The following is an 18744-nucleotide window of genomic DNA, read 5'->3' as shown; positions in this document are numbered from 1 at the left end:
ATAAGCAGTGTACATGTTGCTGCACGTCAGACGTCTTCCCAAAACGCGTTTGGTTCCCCGAGTTTCGTTTTCTAAAGTGCCGGGAAATTCTACGTTCATGTATAAAACCATAATCATTCAAAAGACTGATAAGTTTTACTTAAACACAGAAAAAGTGTATTTTCACCTGGGTGGAAATGTACTTTTAACCGGGAATTCTGGGAAAAAAATTATTTTTTTTCCTCGTCCACGTATACACTCTGATACACTTCCATTGTGAATGCACCTACGGTATGGCCACTTAAACCGTTGAGACATGCAATGCACCCCTCCCTGCCAAAGTGGTCTCTTTTATCCATAATATATTTGTCCAGTAGACGAATCCGCTCTGGGAAACACATCCAGTACTCATCTGGTAGCGGTTCCTCCATCGTTTCCTTCTTTGTCAACTTCTACATCATCAGCTTTGTCTCCTTCATGCTTGCCTTCATATGACAGTACTTTTATGTCTCAGGGTTGATGAATAACTCTGTGTTTTCATTTGTACGTTTCGGCGATTGTATTTTGCACGATAATGCACAGAACCCAAAGTAATTTAGAGAAAAAAAACGAAAAAAATATACTTATTTATTTTCTCTATCCACTGAAAAGCTGCAGTGCTGAAAGTTTTTGGTAATTTATGCGCAGCTTTCCGCCCCGAAATCGAGTACGACACATACCAACTCGATTCCCATGAAAATGAGTTAGTCTGTTTGCTGCAACACTCGCTGTCTGTTCGAAACTGAGCTCTGCCTCTGATGACCTCAATGTCGACAAGGCGCTGTGCATTGTTTTGTTTAAGTCACTGCATAAACCAGCAGTTTTATGCTGCTGAACATGACGCATAGTGCTTTCCCAAGCACTATCTCTATGAAACCTAAATTATAATTTTATTCCATTGTTTATGACCACTAAATTGTTATTCAAGTTATTCAAATGTGAGAGACATATTTACTGCTGACTAGTGATATAGGATGCAAACTAAGTGATAGTACTTACTGGTCACACGTCTCCGCAGCAGTCATAGAATGCAACATGGCTGCCAGTGCTACCAACTGCAGAAGAGCCAACATGGCACCTCCTTTGGCAGCAGTCATCTCTGGTGTCTGGTCACTCTAGCATCTCTGAAACAGAAAATGACAGTGGTAGGTGAGACGCGTTTCCCGTGGAGATGAATAAATCTGTGATATTGTAATTGTACGTTAGGAAAAAACTGCATACTCTGAGGATTTTGCTAGACTCAACATCAACTGTGGAAGCAGCAACAAATACAAACTCAGTTCATGTTTTTGTTCATAATACTGATCATTATCATGAGAATGTACACAGCACAACGTAACAGAATGCCATCTTCCTTGTCTTATGTTAAGCCATTGATATGTATCTTCACTACTACAAAATATGGGGCTGCAAAACATAAGACAGCATATAGTATCAGATTGAAGACCTATTAGTAAAAGACATGCAAATTAAGATATGTGATCAGAGGCAAACGTCGAACTGGCTGTATCTCAGGCATTCGTTATAGTATCTTTGCGAGTTATGTTTAAGGAAAATCAGTTTACATATATTGTCAGTAGACATCTGCACCACTTTATGAGTAACATGTATGAGCAGGCAGACAGTCGATACTGGTGAACAAAATGGCACTTTATGACTATCTGATATGTTACCTTTGTAATACGATACTGAGTATATTCTTATTTTTCTTTTCCTCTTTACTTTGCTATATTTAATAGCCACTCTTTGACAGTAACATTGGATTTTGACTTTCTGTTTCTTTTGGTTGTGTTGTGTCACATAAAAGTTGTAAGTGGGAAACTATTGAGAGTCCCCTCAATGTGATCAAGAGAACTGACAATAAAAATGTTAATTTACGATAATTTATTAATAATGCATGCAGATTATGAAATAATTTTGATATTTAAGAAACTCCATTCATTTGCTACTCGTTTTGTGTGTAGGCGTATCACAGTTTTAATTTAATTTTCGTAATATCAGTCTCACTTGATATACATGCATTTTATGATTAATGTTGTACAATTATTATTAAATTGAGCATAGAAATGATATCTTACAGTAATGCTGTAATATCAGTTTTCAATGAGAAAAATGTTTCTCTTATTTTGTTCCCAAATTTTGTGTTCAGTTATGAATATAATCACTCTACTATTTAGGTGATAAACCCTACAGATAGAAAATTATAACTAGATCGTTCATGAAGATGTAGGCCTTTCCTAAACGCCTGCTTTGCAAGTGGCTAACTGTACGAGAAAGGACGGATTGTTAAGGGAAGGTATACACATTGCTGAGCAGGTTGGGCACCCACTTTTATTTTACATTTTTTAAAATTAATTCTTCATTGCTGAAAACTTATCACCTGTCTGCCACGAGTGAACTGAGTATCACAAGTAGTTTATTAGCAGGTTATTTGAATGTAAAGCTCATTACACGTGAGTGCAAGGTATTGTATACAGTAATTACCGTTTTTTCAGGATATTTTTGGTCATCAGTTGCAAATAAATGTTATTATGCTCTACTGGTTTTGACAAATTTATTTTTTCACCTTCAGAAACCTACAAAATTAGCGATATTATAAATTCTTAGACCTTGGCTATACACTCATGTGAATTATAAAAAATTTGTTACAGAATGTTACTGAGTTTATCAATATATTCTTCATAGAAGGATAATTCCATGGTATGTTCAGAAATTTACATATTGTATGTGATTATTTTAAAGACTGTTTGGAAATTTACAATAACTGAATCACATACGTGTATCTGTTGGGTTAGCAGCAAGAAACATATATAAAACACCTATAAAACTGTTACTAAGGCATATAAATAAGTTATATATAATATAAATAAGTTATATATAATACATTTGAAAAAATATGACACATGATACTAACATATAAAAATCATCTGCAAATTTCCACATTTTATAAGAGATGATATACAATCAAAATAGGGTCTGTTTTTTTAATGTAAATTGATCATTCAACAAATCTTTTGAATTTGGGTCAGAATGTTCATAAACTTCAAAGTTTTCTAAAGGATTCATTTTGTAGCCTTTGTCAATTACTTGTACAATTTCCATAAAATTCTGTTTGTTGAGCAAGTGCTCGCACAAAACAGGTGTTAAAGGCCTTCCCTATCTGTCCTAGATAGAAACGTTGTATTACGTTGTATTGTATTTTATACACTCCAGATTTGAGAAATTCATCAATTCGAGATTCTCATCGTGTATAAAAAGCAACTTTGTAGCATTATTGGTGGTAAAGGACACATTGATGTCATTTTTCAAAAATAAGTACGATATTAAATGCTGAACTAAGTAAGTATGTGTAATATACTTTTTATACTTCACATAAGTGTATATCCAAGGAGCAAATATTTATAATGTCGTTAATTTTGTAGGCTTCTGAAGATGACAAATTAATTTGTCGAAACCAGTAAAGTATAATAAAATTTATCTGCAACTAACGACTAAAATTTGTACTGAAAAAATAATGCAGTAGACTACAGCCATGAATAAAGCACTGTAAAGGATGAGCCAGACAATAGGAGATTTTACTTTATTATATGAGCCTCCAACCAGTAACTTAATTTTTCCATTGCGGCCAAGCCACGGCCGGCAGCGTTAGCTGCCTGTAAATTCATTCGTCCCACGGTTTAGTAACAGGAAGTCAGCACCGATGAAGGGCACCTTGTTCACGCGCCTCTCTCGTGTGCTGACGAGGTAACGCCGTCCCAGGCGTCGCTTAGCAGGCAACGCTCTGGAAAGTTCCATGCCGCCCGCACGGTTTGCTCGGTCCTGACCAATCAGGGTGGAGGAAGCCGCGTGGTGCGTCGAACATACCCGGCCGCCCGTCGCCGGGCCCGCTCTCTTGTATTCTTGCTCACCCGCGAGTCGGATGCGCGCCCTGTAGCTTTGAACATCTCCCGCTTCTCCCGGTGCTGCGGCACTGTGGACTTAGTTTTGGCAGACAACAACTTTCGGTAGCTTCGCGAACAATGTTCCCCAAATTGCAAGCTCTGGCTCACCCTCACCTCCCTAGGCCTATGTAGCCCCTTTCATCATGCTTTAGCCAATAAATGGCCTTTCTCTAAAAATTACACTATTATTCCATAACGCCCACCGCCTGCCCATACCCGCCATCCTGTACAATTGGTGTCAGAAGTGGGATACCGTTCCCGTAGTGACTTTGTCGCTACACTAAATTTCTCCCGGCAAGACGCCGTACACTTCGCGCATGGAATGCGCCAACCGGCCGCCACGTTTGCTTCACGTGGGCCGTGGCTGCTCCACTAAACACGCACAGGGCGCGCGCTGCAGCGAGGCAGCCCACGCTAGTCAGCCACGTGAGCCGCACGCCGCCGCGCTGCCCGCTGCCTGAGTTCGAGGGGCCTGCGCTGCGCTGCGCGACCGGCCGGGCCGCCGTCATCCGCCGCCGTCATCCGCCACGCCGCCGCCGCCCGCCGCTGTCACCGACGCGCCAGGGGCTGCCGCCATCGCCGACCGGCCGAGCCAGCGCCGTCCGCCGCCAACAAATCTGCCGCCGCCCGAGGGTCCGGACACCGCCGCCGCCGCCCGCTACCGCCCGCCGACCACCGACCACCGCCGCCACCAATGCGTCGCACCATCGCCATCACCATGTAAGTCGCCGCGATGCTTACAACTATATCTTCGACGATCTTCCGCCGCTGGATTGAGAATCTTTGTGGCCGTCCTTTTTTTGTAACAATCATTACTTTTTTCTGGTCACTAGCGTCCCATAAAATTGTAAACATGCCGATGGGAACACGAGCGACGGAACGGGATACCCCCGTAGAGGCATCTGTCTCGCAAGACCCGCTCGAGGCCATAAATGCACAAATGCGCCAGTTATTCGCACAAAATCAGGAGCTACTTGAGCAAAACCGCGTCTTGAAACAGACGCTGGAAGCTAGTGCGCGAACTTCCATACCTGTGGCTAGCTCCACCCCTGTAACTAATGCTCAAACAGAGGCAACTAACACTAATTCTGTCTCTAATACAAACGCCACAATTTCTGCTAACATGGCGACTGTAAGCAATTTTCCTGCGGCTGATTTCATTCCCACCTTTTCTGGGAAGTCCCACGAAAATGTAGCTATGTTCTTACAAAATATTCGTGATGTGGGTCGCACGTGTGCCTGGCCGGATGATCTATTGGTCAATGTAGCCAGACTGAAGTTGACAGGGGAAGCCCGAATGTTCATAGAAACGGTGGACGAATTGCGTGACACGCACGAATTTGAAGTATTGGCCCGCGGATTGACTATGCGTTATACCGATACCAGAGGTACCATATATTACAGAGATCAATTATCAACCCTTAGGCAGAAGCCTAATGAGGATTTTGATGCCTTTGCAGATCGCATACGAGCAGTATCTTGTCGTACCTACAAGCTAGGTGAAAATGCCAGTGAAAACAGAATTTTGCGTTCAGAATCCGAAGCGCGTGCAATTGATGCATTTGTCCGCGGTATTGACCCCCGCATCGGAGGAGAAGTCAAAGCAGCCTCCCCCACTTCTCTGTTTGAAGCTGTTCGTTTGGCAATGCTTCGCGAAGAGGTGTTGCGTTTTTGCGCTGCCGCCCCGCGCCCATCGGACCCAGTACCGGTCCCAGCAAAAGAAGTATTTTGTCAGCGTTGTGGGAAGCCCAACCATACGGCAATGCGCTGTCGCGCGCCGTATTGCACTATTTGCCAGACAGTAGGTCATGCTAATAATGTTTGCTCCACAAAGTCACCATTTTCAAATCAGATGCGCGGCCACCGCCGCAACGCGGGGTCGAATCAGGGAAACGCTTGGGGGGCAGGTTCCGCCACCCACCCGCGCCCCCGACAAAAATAATACACCCGGTTAGGACCGAAAAATGTAAAGAGGTGGAACACGTTAGTCTATTTGGCGTACTCGGGAACAAATCAGTTAGAATTTTAGTTGATACTGGTGCTCAAGTTAGTGTATTGTTTGTGGAGAAAAATGATCGAAGGGTGTTACAGCCACCCCGGTACAATATCAGTGGCCTTGGAGAGGAAGTAATTGTCCCTGCAGGTTCGTGTGTAGTGAACCTGCAAATCGACGAGGGTAAATACAGTCAGATGATGGAGGTAGTAAGGCTAAAGAAGGGTGAATTTGACATCATACTAGGGAATGACTTCCTGCACCGTTATCAGGGGATAGTGGATTATCGAACGCGAACTGTGCAGTTCGGCGAAGCAATTCACCGATTTGGCAGTGCGCACCCCCGTCAGACGCGAGGGAGCTGCGAAAGGCGCCGTTCACAGTCTCCTATAAAACCGCAGATGTGGGCGATAAAAACCACTGACCCTGTGAGGATAAAAGGCGGAAGTGGAAAGATTCTCTGGATAGATGTCAAAAATCAAGAACAGCCTAATACAGACATTCTGGTTGACCCGCTCACCCAGAATGATGTTTTAGATCGTCAGTCAGTACATATAAAGAGAAGTATCTGCCGACCGGAAAGGAGACAGAAGGGTTTTGCGATACCAGTAAGTATAGATAATTTTGGTGTAGAAGATGTTGTGATACCGAAGGGTACTATTGTTGCCAGTGGTCAGGAAATTTTTGAGGAAATAAGAGGAGCTGAGAAGCAGCGAAATAAAGATAAGAAAGGAAGGAAAGGAAAGAAATATTCAGTTAGAGAAGTGCGATATGTCGCGTCGACGATATGGAGTCAGTTAGCAGAGAAGTTAGGTCATTTAAACAGTGAGGAGAAAAGGATGTTGCAGCCGGTATTAGAGGAATTTTTGTGGTTGTTTGAAGAGAGGCAGTTTCTACCGGCTACGGATTTGGTTCAGCACGAAATTCCGACCGGAGAAGCTCGGCCAATTGCACAAAAACCTTACCGAATACCATATCATTTGCAGTCTGTAGTTGAAGATACGATTCAGCAGCAATTAGCTGCAGGAATCATACAACCCTCGTCGAGTGCGTGGGCGTCCCCCGTGGTCGTTGTGCCAAAGAAATCAGTAAATGGGGAGAAAGCCTATCGCCTATGTGTCGACATGCGGGCAGTAAATCGGGTAACGACACCAGACACATATCCGTTACCGCGCATTGATGAAACATTGGACCGATTGGGCAACTGTAAGTATTTTACCACCCTTGATTTGCGTTCTGGGTACCATCAGATCCCTGTTGCACCCCAGGACCGCCATAAAACTGCTTTTGTTGTACCTACAGGATTGTATGAATTTGTAAGGATGCCATTTGGATTGAGAAACGCCCCTGCCACTTTTCAAAGATTTGCAGACTTGCTGCTGCGTGGGTTGAAACCTACAACCTGCTTGGTGTATTTAGATGACATTATTATTTTTTCTAAAACGATAAAAGAACATGCAGAAAGACTGAGGGATGTTTTGCAAAGGTTAAAAGGAGCTCATTTGAGTGTAAAATTAGAAAAGTGTGCTTTCGCCCAGTCACAAGTACAATATTTAGGTCATATAATAAGTGGAGAAGGTGTCAAACCGGACCCCCGTTTGACCACCGCAGTAAAGGAATTCCCAACACCGACAAATGTCAAAGAACTACAGTCATTTTTAGGCCTTGCAAACTACTACAGACGTTTCGTGAATAATTATGCCACCCTTGCTAAGCCCCTGACTAATTTATTGAAAAAAGGAGTTAGTTTTATTTGGACCAAAGAATGTGATAAAGCTATGCAACAAATTCAACATGTTTTAACTAGAGCCCCTGTACTAGCGTACCCGGATTTTGAAAAACCATTCATACTGTCAGTGGACGCCTCAGATTATGCTGTAGGAGCCATCCTGTCACAAGAGATAGATGGCGAAGAACGACCAATTGGTTATGCGTCTCGACAGCTTAATAAAGCAGAGTCAAATTACAGCACAACTGAGAAGGAACTACTAGCACTCATGTTTGGTGTAACTTATTTCCGATGTTATTTGTATGGGAGAAAATTCACTGTCATCACTGATCACGCCGCGTTACAGTGGATGTTGAGCTTAAAAGACCCTAGTAGTAGGCTAACTCGTTGGGCTTTGAAATTGAGCGAATTTGAGTATGAGGTGAAACACAAACCGGGCAAGTTACATCAGAACGCCGACGCATTAAGCTGAAAGGTCAGAGTGATCGTAGCTAATGACGTTTCTATTGAAGAATTAAGGGAGGCACAGCAAAGAGACGTCGAATGTCAGAAGTATGTGGCTTTGCCTGAATTTTCCGTTGAAGATGGAATTTTATATCGAAAGACCCACTTGGGCAAACAGGCAGTAATCCCGAAAGAATTACGTTCCAAGATTATCGCACAGTGTCACGATAGCCTGCAGGCATGTCATAACGGCCTTCGCGCCACAAACTGCCGAATAGCCGCCCGTTATTTCTGGGCAGGAAGACGGAAAGACGTGCAAAAGTATATACAAAATTGTCTACCTTGTGTTAAGAGGTCCTTACCACCTCGAACGAAAGTGCCTTTACAGCAGGTACCAGAAGCCACTTATCCCTGGGCAGTAGTAGCAGCAGATATTGTCGGTCCTTTCCCTGTGAGCCCCCAAAATAATCGGTATATTCTGTCCCTTATAGATCATTTCTCTAGGTTCTTGATTCTCATTCCTATACCAGATATGTCCGCTGAAACAGTAGCGCGTGCTTTTGTCACCCATTTGGTGTTACCATACGGAAGCCCTGAAGCTGTACTCACAGACCAGGGTACGAATTTCATGTCTGCGGTATTTACCGAAGTTTGTCGGTTATTGCGAATTAAAAAGTGGCGAACGACACCGTTCCACCCAAAAGCAAACGGTCGCCTGGAACGAGTCCACCGCACCGTTATGCGCATGCTGTCTTACTATGTTAATAAACATCACTCTGACTGGGACAAGTATGTTCAATACGTCACGTCAGCTTATAACAGCCGTGTCCATGAAGCTACAGGGTACTCACCTTATGAAGCAGTATATGGCCGCCCTATGAATTCGCCTTTTGAAATTGACAAACTGCCCCCTGGAATTAAATCCAAAGATGTGAAAGGTCTAGCTCGACGTCTAAAATCCATTTGGAAAAAAGTAAGAGGGAACAATGCCCGAGCCACCGCCCAACAGCTAAAGAGAAGTAATCAAAAAGCAAAAATGCCTGAGTACAAGGTAGGAGACCTAGTTATGTTGAGCAATCCAGTAGTAAAAAAGGGAAGAACCAAAAAGTTTACACCTACTTATGAAGGACCGTACCGTATCATCCGGCTTACTTCACCGGTAAATGCGGAAATTCAGTTAGCGGAACGCACAGTGATCGTTCATTTTGACAGATTGAAACAGTATAAAGGACCCGAGCCACCCCCACCTAACAGTGAAACCGGGCCTATTACGCCAGTAGTTCCACCCAAAAAAGCAAGAAAGAAGGTAATACAACCGCCTAGACAGCAACGTAGATATGCTCTAAGGTCAAACCCCTATGACTTGCGTTCCTGAAAGTAGGTCTGGAATGGTATGTAAACAGTGGGCAAAGTCCTGCATGCAGCAAGAGAATTAATTGACGGAAAACACCGTAGTTACTATACATTTAATTAAATTGTGCATGTTAGTTATAAGTAGACGTAAAAATTGGCAACTGTTGGTAACTGGTAATAGTATTTATGACGTCACATGTTAATGGAAGTGACTGAAGTTATGTGATCATTTTGTCTTGTCATTTAACGTCTCCAGTCATGTTATCGTAGCAGTCGAGAATTAAAACCACAAACATTCTTTAATCATGGAATTAAGGTGAAAGTTGTCCTTGTCAAAAGAACACGTAGAGAAAGAATCAGTTAATCTTGTATATTTCAAAGAGATTCACATTTCACTTGTTAATTTAGTGAATAGTGCACGAAGACAGGTATTAAAGCTTTACCATAAAAACATGATACTAATACGCCTTCGTAACTGCCAGTAGATCAGTGACTACATGCAGCCGTCTACCTGTACTTTGAAAGACGCCCTATTACCTGTATGTTTTGCTAAATGATCACACAACGATAATAACAAGAGTAAATATGTCCAAGTTAAACAACCAATATGTTACTCTAAAGTAAAAGGAGTCTTCCTCAAGTGCTATTTTATTGTTTTCGTGATGCGATGTTGAACAGACAACGAGGTAAGTTTTTTGGTACCACGTATTTCTGTATATTAAATGCCACGGAAGGAGTGCGTAAATACCTCCACTGTGGTCTACAGCTGTTCACATGCGCCGAGTCCCGCCCCTCCCTGTCAGCTGGCGACGCGGCCCCCTCCCCTCCCCAACCACCGGCCTTCCGAGAGAGCGGCCATTGCAGTTCCCCCTTCCCCACCCACCGCCTCTGTCCTTGGTGCGTGCAGCATCTGCACCTCTCCCCTCGCCCCTCCTCACCACCCAACCATCGCCCTGCAGGCCACGTGCCACAGCCACGCTACACATTCGTATATTCGTACGTTGCAGTTTAAGCAGCAAACCTAAAGTGATAGTTATAAAAATAAAATCACCAGCTTAATATTGCCCTACAGATTTTATTAGTCTTATCTAAAGACGGGAATCTATGTGTATTGTCTATTTAAATTTTCAGTATGGAACAAAAATCGTGAGAGAGAACTTTTCCTGGTACGCATTGTCTAAGCCATCAGGATTAGAAAACGTTGGAATTTCAGATCGATCTCCGGCTATGTTGGATCACCACCACGGTTAATAAACGGATCTATATGGCGTCAAGAAAGCCGGCACTTGCCGCTATATCTGTCCTGTAAACGACCGCTGTGTGGGGAACGCGTTAGCCAAGGAGTTGGGTTTGGAATGCCATTGCAAAATATAGTTTATATAGAAGCCTAACACCTGCCATTTACCTAAATTTTGAAGAACAGAGTGTTTAAGTAAAATAGTTGTAAACCGATAGTTTTGTGACCTCTAGCGATTGAAGTTATTAGAGTCCCTTAGAAAAGAACATCCTCCATGCATAACTGTCGTGAACAACATAAGATAACTTTGGAAGGAAATTTTGTGACTGTACCGAGAGGTTAACTCCACGCGTAGCAAGAGGACGGACCCAGCGTGAACGCCAGTTCTGCCGCCCAGCCAGTGAAACCGGACGCAGCCGTACTGTCAGCTGTGCTGTCAGCAACTTTACAATCTCACGAGCGCGACGCGTGTCGCACCTTAGCACCTCAAGCTGCACTGAATCTTAACACAGAAATTCTTAACCATTATATAACGAACCCTTTGAATAACTTTGCGCACATTTTCAATAGTAAGGAACATACTTTGCTCCCTACACACTCTTTATATGACAGATGAACTCTAATTTTATTAAAAACCAAAGCACCGACAGGTAAGTCATATCGACGTCTTCAAGATGCAACTAGCTTCGTCGAGCCGCCAATATTGATTATATGGAAGCAGGTAAGTGAGAGAATGAACAAAAGGAACAACCAATACACACCGGAACGACTGGTTGGGTGACTGATGATCGTCAATATTTGCAAATACAAATCAACACAGGAAACGGTTTATCACACGTTTAATAATTATTGGTCTGTCCATTGAAGGAGACATAAAATCATTTTTCATCAGAATCTTGTTACAGGAAGTATTAACGTGACATTACACTATTCCACAGCATTACACATAACATTGCCATGACTTAACGACAGTTTTCTTCTAGGTAAAAGTACCAAAGACTATTAGTTGGTATGAAGACACAAACGAGAGCATAAAGGAATACCAAGGGATGCTTACATTCATTTTGCTACGAAATGTAACTGGAGAGTAAGGAAGTTTTGTTTGAAGGAAATAATATTTTAAACTTTTGCTTTTGTTACGGCTTTGCCACCGCTTATATCACTATGACGAGTTGCCAATTACTTATGTCAAATTGCTTGTGCCTAATTGATTACGTCCAATTACTTATGTCTAATTACTTATGTCTAATTGATTACGTCCAATTACTTATGTCTAATTACTTATGTCTAATTGATTACGTCCAATTACTTATGTCTAATTACTTGTGTCCTATTACTTAAGTCCATGTATTATCTTATTATTGTTCATTTTGACTGTTTTATTACTACCTATTTAGAGAATTTTGCTAAAGTTTTGCCAGCACCAGTAATTTAGTATTTGTATCAGCCTAGTGTTTCCATGTGTCGCTGTGTTACTATATTGATGAGGATAGTCATTTTGTAGGATTTCAAGTATGCTAGAGTAAGTTCCCGAGTACTGCCAATTATTTGTTTAATAATAATGATGTCTTAGGTAATAAATTGTTTTGGGAGAGTAGTTTAGGATGTAACCATGCTTTATTTTGATTTGTATTTGAATGTTTATCTGGAGGGACATACCACATGCACCACCCGCGAGGGCACGTACCTTTCGTGACGCGGTTGGCTCCCGCGCGGACCCTTAGCTGTCTGTGTCGTTTCTTCACTTTTCCGTTTCGCGACATAGTCCGTTCTACCCACTTTCATCTTTCCACTATCAACAGAACAACCCTTGAAGAGTCATACACCACCCGCAAGGGCACGTACCTTACGTGACGCGACTGGCACCCGCGCGGTCCCTTAGCTGTCTGTGTCGTTCCTTCACTTTTCCGTTTCGCGGCATAGTCCGTTCTACCCACTTTGATCTGTCAACTGTCAACAGACACAAAACTATTCAGCCCAGACTTTGATCTTCCATCTCGAAGAAGAGTTCACGAGAACAGTGTTCCGTGCTCTCTGACGACAGCTGATCAGGCAACGTCAGACGCGAACCGCGTCTAGCCCGCAGCTAAACGCCAATAAGCGGAAATCTCTGTTCAAAACCTTGAGCCTTCTTTGTTTCCCCATTGTATTTTCCGAAGGAATACCGACTATTGAAGAAGTAGCATTTAACTGTATGACGTGTCCCAGGACACTGCGAGATAACCAATGATAGACGGAGTTTTAAGCAACCAGCTGGGCCCGAGGAGGTTACAGAGACCGCGAGTTTAGTCGCAAAATGTTGAGAGGATGAAGACGGCGAATTTGGTCGCAAAGTAAAGTTAGTCCCAAGATGTTGAGAGGATGAAGACGGTGAATTTTGTCGCGCAGTGAAGTTTTGTTTTAGGTGAGAGAAGTCGAGTTTGAAGAAGAAGAAGTATGAAGTAGCTATCTTGGAGTCGCAGAATTGTCATTTACACAGTTAAGAAGGCGATAACGTCGTGTCAACGATGCGCCGCGCACTGTACCTTCATAAAGGGAAAGTCCTCCAGAAATTACGCTCAACTTAGTTGATTCTAATTCAAATCCTTACACTTTCTGTTCCCACTATGGAAATCTCTAGATTCTTGTCGAGTTTTATTTCTCTCCTCTCGTTAGCTACAGCGTTGACATCCTACGACACAATCTATGTCCCACCTGCAACAAACTGGTATCACTTTTCATTGTCACTCTCACTTTATGGTGTTTTGCAAATATATTGATGCATGAGAAACTTCCTCTCACAATGTAAATGTTATTACACGTAGAGGGTCAGCCCAAAGACGCACTTAACTTTCTTTGTTTACCGATATGGAATATGCAGTAAATTTAATATGATATTTGTGTACTTCGCTTTTATATTTTCATGTTTTTATAACAATTATGTTTGGGCTAAAATGGATTTCATAGGAACTTGGTTACGAACCAACTTACTAATGCATAATGTAATTTTAAACAGGACCCACTGTAACAGCTCATCTAGCTTTATGTCACGCGTAATCCCACTTCTATTTTGTTGCATTTGACAGTCGTAGACCCCTCAGCTGCCGCGTGCAGCCCCGACGACGCGCTGGCTTTTGAAGTTATCTGCCGCGCGCCTTTCTGACGTAGCCTCCGCGCAGGTCTTTAGCAAACGGTTCCCGTTGGAACACCACTAATAACCTTTCATGCCACTACGGCTTACTTAGTATTCACACCCCTTTAATTATGTTTTTTATACCTGAAAGCCTATTCATGGTTCCTCTGTCAGCTAACTTGCCAGCTTTATCTAATAAATCAAATGATCACCTATCGTCAATTGATGACTTGCTAATACATGAAAAGGACAAATTTCTTACGTTCGCCTGTTGGCACTTAAATGAATGGTAAACAGCCACAAACTAAACTCAACAATAAAGAGAAAACAAGAACCTATCAGGCATGTGCCCTCCCTTAGTTTTAAGAGTGCAATTCTAATATTGGAGAAACTAGTGTAATGTAGTGAAGTGGTCCCTTAGTAATAACTCCTTTTTCAACTGTGTTTTGAAACGTGTGCATCTCCCCTCATACTCCCCCTGCGCTGAGTTCCAGTGCACGGACCTGGCCACGGCCACGCCCCCTTCCTGCCGGCAGCCTGCGCGCTGCCCGCTGAGGACAACACCCCACGCCGCCTCGCGTCTGTCGCCCTCGCCGTGACTCATCAGTGGTGATGTGTTTAAATTTTCAACTTATTCTACCAAAAGCAAAAAAAAAAAGACATTTTTACCTCAACTTAACAACAAGAACACTTGACATGTTTATCTAATTCACACTGCTAGGTTTTGTTCTAATTTTGTTTTGATGTTTTATGATGTTTTGATATTCTATGATGATTTGATGTCTTATGATGATTCTTGCATGCACACAATATTGTTGATCTAAGTCCCCTTGCGACCCTTAGGAGGTCTTTAGAGTCTCTATACCCTCCCATAGATTAAGACCCCTGCCGTCTTCCGTGAGGGCCATTCTTAATCAAGTAATGTTTACTTTGTTTTGCAAGCTAAATTTGTTTACATTCAAATAATAATTACATTGAGCGAATTCACGTACGTTCTCCGCTCCCACGGAAGGGGGAGGAATGTAAAGGATGAGCCAGACAATAGGAGATTTTACTTTATTATATGAGCCTCCAACCAGTAACTTAATTTTTCCATTGCGGCCAAGCCACGGCCGGCAGCGTTAGCTGCCTGTAAATTCATTCGTCCCACGGTTTAGTAACAGGAAGTCAGCACCGATGAAGGGCACCTTGTTCACGCGCCTCTCTCGTGTGCTGACGAGGTAACGCCGTCCCAGGCGTCGCTTAGCAGGCAACGCTCTGGAAAGTTCCATGCCGCCCGCACGGTTTGCTCGGTCCTGACCAATCAGGGTGGAGGAAGCCGCGTGGTGCGTCGAACATACCCGGCCGCCCGTCGCCGGGCCCGCTCTCTTGTATTCTTGCTCACCCGCGAGTCGGATGCGCGCCCTGTAGCTTTGAACATCTCCCGCTTCTCCCGGTGCTGCGGCACTGTGGACTTAGTTTTGGCAGACAACAACTTTCGGTAGCTTCGCGAACAATGTTCCCCAAATTGCAAGCTCTGGCTCACCCTCACCTCCCTAGGCCTATGTAGCCCCTTTCATCATGCTTTAGCCAATAAATGGCCTTTCTCTAAAAATTACACTATTATTCCATAACGCCCACCGCCTGCCCATACCCGCCATCCTGTACAGCACTACTCACTGTATTGCATATGTAACCTGGCTATATGAATACTAATGAAGGGTCAAAACCCGACAACACATCCAGGGCAGATGATAAAATGATAGAGGAACAATCCTACAGTCAATTTATAGCAAACAATCTAAGTCTCATCCAGATACAGACTAGAGCTATAATTATTTAAGCAAGCAAGTGACATGCTGGCACCAAAAATTTACACTAATTGTCAAAAATTAAACGAATTATTGTGTGAAAAAAACACTGAAGGCCTGCAGAGCAAAGTTAAACTGGAGTCGTCGGATCTGTACTACTAAATGGATAACCTGGGGTGCGATCATGTGACCACAGTTACAAGATGGGCACTTAGCGACTTCCAACAATCTTCATGTTTAGTTTCATATCTTCACGAGACCTTTTCTTCCTGACATCCCTCACAAAACAGGGAAACGAAACTACAGTAGTTCATCCCTAACTACATTTTCGCAGTTGATGGAGCAAAACTTAATCACCAGTTAATTATACTACTGGCCATTAAAATTGCTACACCAAGAAGAAATGCGGACGATAAATGGGTATTCATTGGGCAAATATATTATACTAGAACTGACATGTGATTACATTTTCACGCAATTTGGGTGCATATATCCTGAGAAATCCGTTCTCAGAACAACCACCTCTGGCCGTAATAACGGCCTCGATACGCCTGAGCATTGAGTCAAACTGAGCTTGGATGGCGTGTACAGGTACAGCTGCCCATGCAGCTTCAATGAAATACCACAGTTCATCAAGGATAGAGACTGGCGTATTGTGACGAGCCAGTCGCTCGGCCACCATTCACCAGACGTTTTCAGTTGGTGAGAGATCTGGAGAATGTGCTGGCTAGTACAGCAGTCAAACATTTTCTGTATCCAGAAAGGCCCGTACAGGACCTGCAACATGGGATCGTGCATTATCCTGCTGAAATGCAGGGTTTCGCAGGGATCGAATGAAGGGTAGAGCCACGGGTCATAACACATCTAAAATGTAACGTCCACTGTACAAAGTGCCGTCAATACCAACAAGAGGTGACCAAGACGTGTAACCAATGGCACCCCATACCATCACGCCGGGTGATACGCTTCCAATGTGCGTTCACCGCGATGTCGCCAAACGCGGATGCGACCATCATGACGCTGTAAACAGTACCTGGATTCATCCGAAAAAATGACGTTTTGCCATTCGTGCACCCAGGTTCATCGTTGAGTACACCATCGCAGGCGCTACTGTCTGTGATGCAGCGTCAAGAGTAGCCGCAGCCGTGGTCTCCGAACTGATACACCATGTTGCTGCAAACGTCGTCGAACTGTTCGTGCAGATGGTTGTTGTCTTGCAAACGTCCCCATCTGTTGACTCAGGGATCGAGATGTGGCTGCACGATCCGTTACAGCCGTGCGGATAAGATGCCTGTCATCTCGACTGCTAGCGATCCGAGACCGTTGAGATCCAGCACGGCATTCCGTATTACCCTCCTGAACCCACCGATTCCATATTCTGCTAACAGTCATTGGATCGCGACCAACGCGAGCAGAAATGTCGCGATATGATAAACCGCAATCGCGATAGGCTACAATCCGACTTTTATCAAAGTCGGAAACGTGATGGTACGCATTTCTCCTCCTTTCACGAGGCATCACAACAACGTTTCACCAGGCAACGCCGTTCAGCTGCTGTTTGTGTATGAGAAATCGGTTGGAAACTTTCCTCATATCAGCACGTTGTAGGTGTCGCCACCGGCGCCAACCTTGTGTGAATGCTCTGAAAAGCTAATCATTTGGATATCACAGCATCTTCTTCCTGTTGGTTAAATTACGCGTCTGTAGCACGCCATCTTCGTTGTGTACCAATTTTAATGGCCAGTAGTGTACATACCAACACGGGAAGAATGTGCTGTGAACCGTTCACTGGAGGAGATCTAACCCCTGTCAACTGGTTTGAAGGAAAACGCCGCAAACACGAAGAGGCCAAGCTACAAGGAAGAAATCTCCATCACCTACAAACGCTGAAATGCTTGTTGTCTCCAGGAACAAGGTCTGCATACTTGGAATCGAATTCCAGCCTACGACGACGAAATAAATTTGTTATTCAGCAGAAGCATGCAGTAAGAATGTTGTGGAAACTCAATAATTCCACTTCTTGCAGAGGCCGCTACACGCATCATGGAAGTCTTACATCCTTTTAGCAGTACATTTACTCTTTAGTCATGGTATTAATAGGTGAACACGGAAACTGAAGCACCGATTTTTTTATATTAATTGTGCAAGGACGCCAGTGAATCTTACATAGTTCGAAAGGTAATTTGCCACAGATGTGCACAATGATAAAAACACACTGAAGCGCGAAAGAAACTCGTTCAGGCGTGCCTCTTCAAATACAGAAATCTGTAAACAGGCAGAATATGGTGCTGCGGTCGGCAACGCCTATATAAGACAAGTGCAGTTGTTAGATCGGTTATTGCAGCTACAGTGGTAGGTTATCAAAATTTAAGAGAGCGGCGTTATAGTCGGCGCATGAGCAATGAGACACAGCATCTCCGAGGTAGCGATCAAATGGATTCAAATGGCTCTGAGCACTATGGGACTCAACTGCTGTGGTTATCAGTCCCCTAGAACTTAGAACGACTTAAACCTAACTAACCTAAGGACATCACACACATCCATGCCCGAGGCAGGATTCGAACCTGCGACCGTAGCAGTCGCACGGTTCCGGACTGCGCGCCTAGAACCGCGAGACCACCGCGGCCGGCGATCAAGTGGGAATTTTCCAGTACGACCATTTCACGAGTGTACTGTGAATATCAGGAGTCTGGTAAAACATCAAATCTCCAACATCGCTGAGGCTGGAAAAAGATACTGCAAGAACGGGACCAACGACATCTGAAGAGAATCGTTGGGCGTGACAGAAGTGAAACACTTCCGCAAATTTCCTGCAGATTTCAGTGCTGGGCCATCAACGAGTGTCAGCATGAGAACCATTCAATGAAACATCATCGATATGGGCTTTTGGAGCCGAAGGTCCACTCGTGTACCCTTGATGACTGCACGACATAAAGGTTTTCGCCTCTTCTGGGCTCGTCAACACCGACATTGGACCGTTGATGACAGGAAACATGTTGCCTGGTCGGAGGTGTCTCGTTTCAAATAGTATCTAGGGAATGGACGTGTATGGAGACAACGTCATGAATACATGGACTCCGCATGTACGCAGGGTATTGTTCAAGCTGGTGGAGTCTCTGTAATCCTG

General features: G+C 43.7%; 1 protein-coding gene across 1 annotated transcript in view; it reads right to left on the bottom strand.

Annotated features, from left to right (window-relative positions):
- The window catches only part of LOC124552274 (C3 and PZP-like alpha-2-macroglobulin domain-containing protein 8), an 842473-nt gene that overhangs the window by 674954 nt on the left and 148775 nt on the right, over positions 1–18744 (bottom strand). Inside the window, exon 2 of the mRNA XM_047126553.1 lies at positions 1018–1142. Coding sequence (XP_046982509.1) covers positions 1018–1115 — 98 coding nt within the window. The 5' untranslated portion in view covers positions 1116–1142. The remainder of the gene's footprint in view (positions 1–1017; positions 1143–18744) is intronic.

The sequence above is a fragment of the Schistocerca americana genome, chromosome 10, assembly GCF_021461395.2.
Source record: "Schistocerca americana isolate TAMUIC-IGC-003095 chromosome 10, iqSchAmer2.1, whole genome shotgun sequence".
NCBI classification, from domain to species: Eukaryota; Metazoa; Arthropoda; class Insecta; order Orthoptera; family Acrididae; genus Schistocerca; species Schistocerca americana.
The sequence above is the reverse complement of the archived record's forward strand: the minus strand, read 5'-3'. Positions and strand labels throughout refer to the sequence as shown.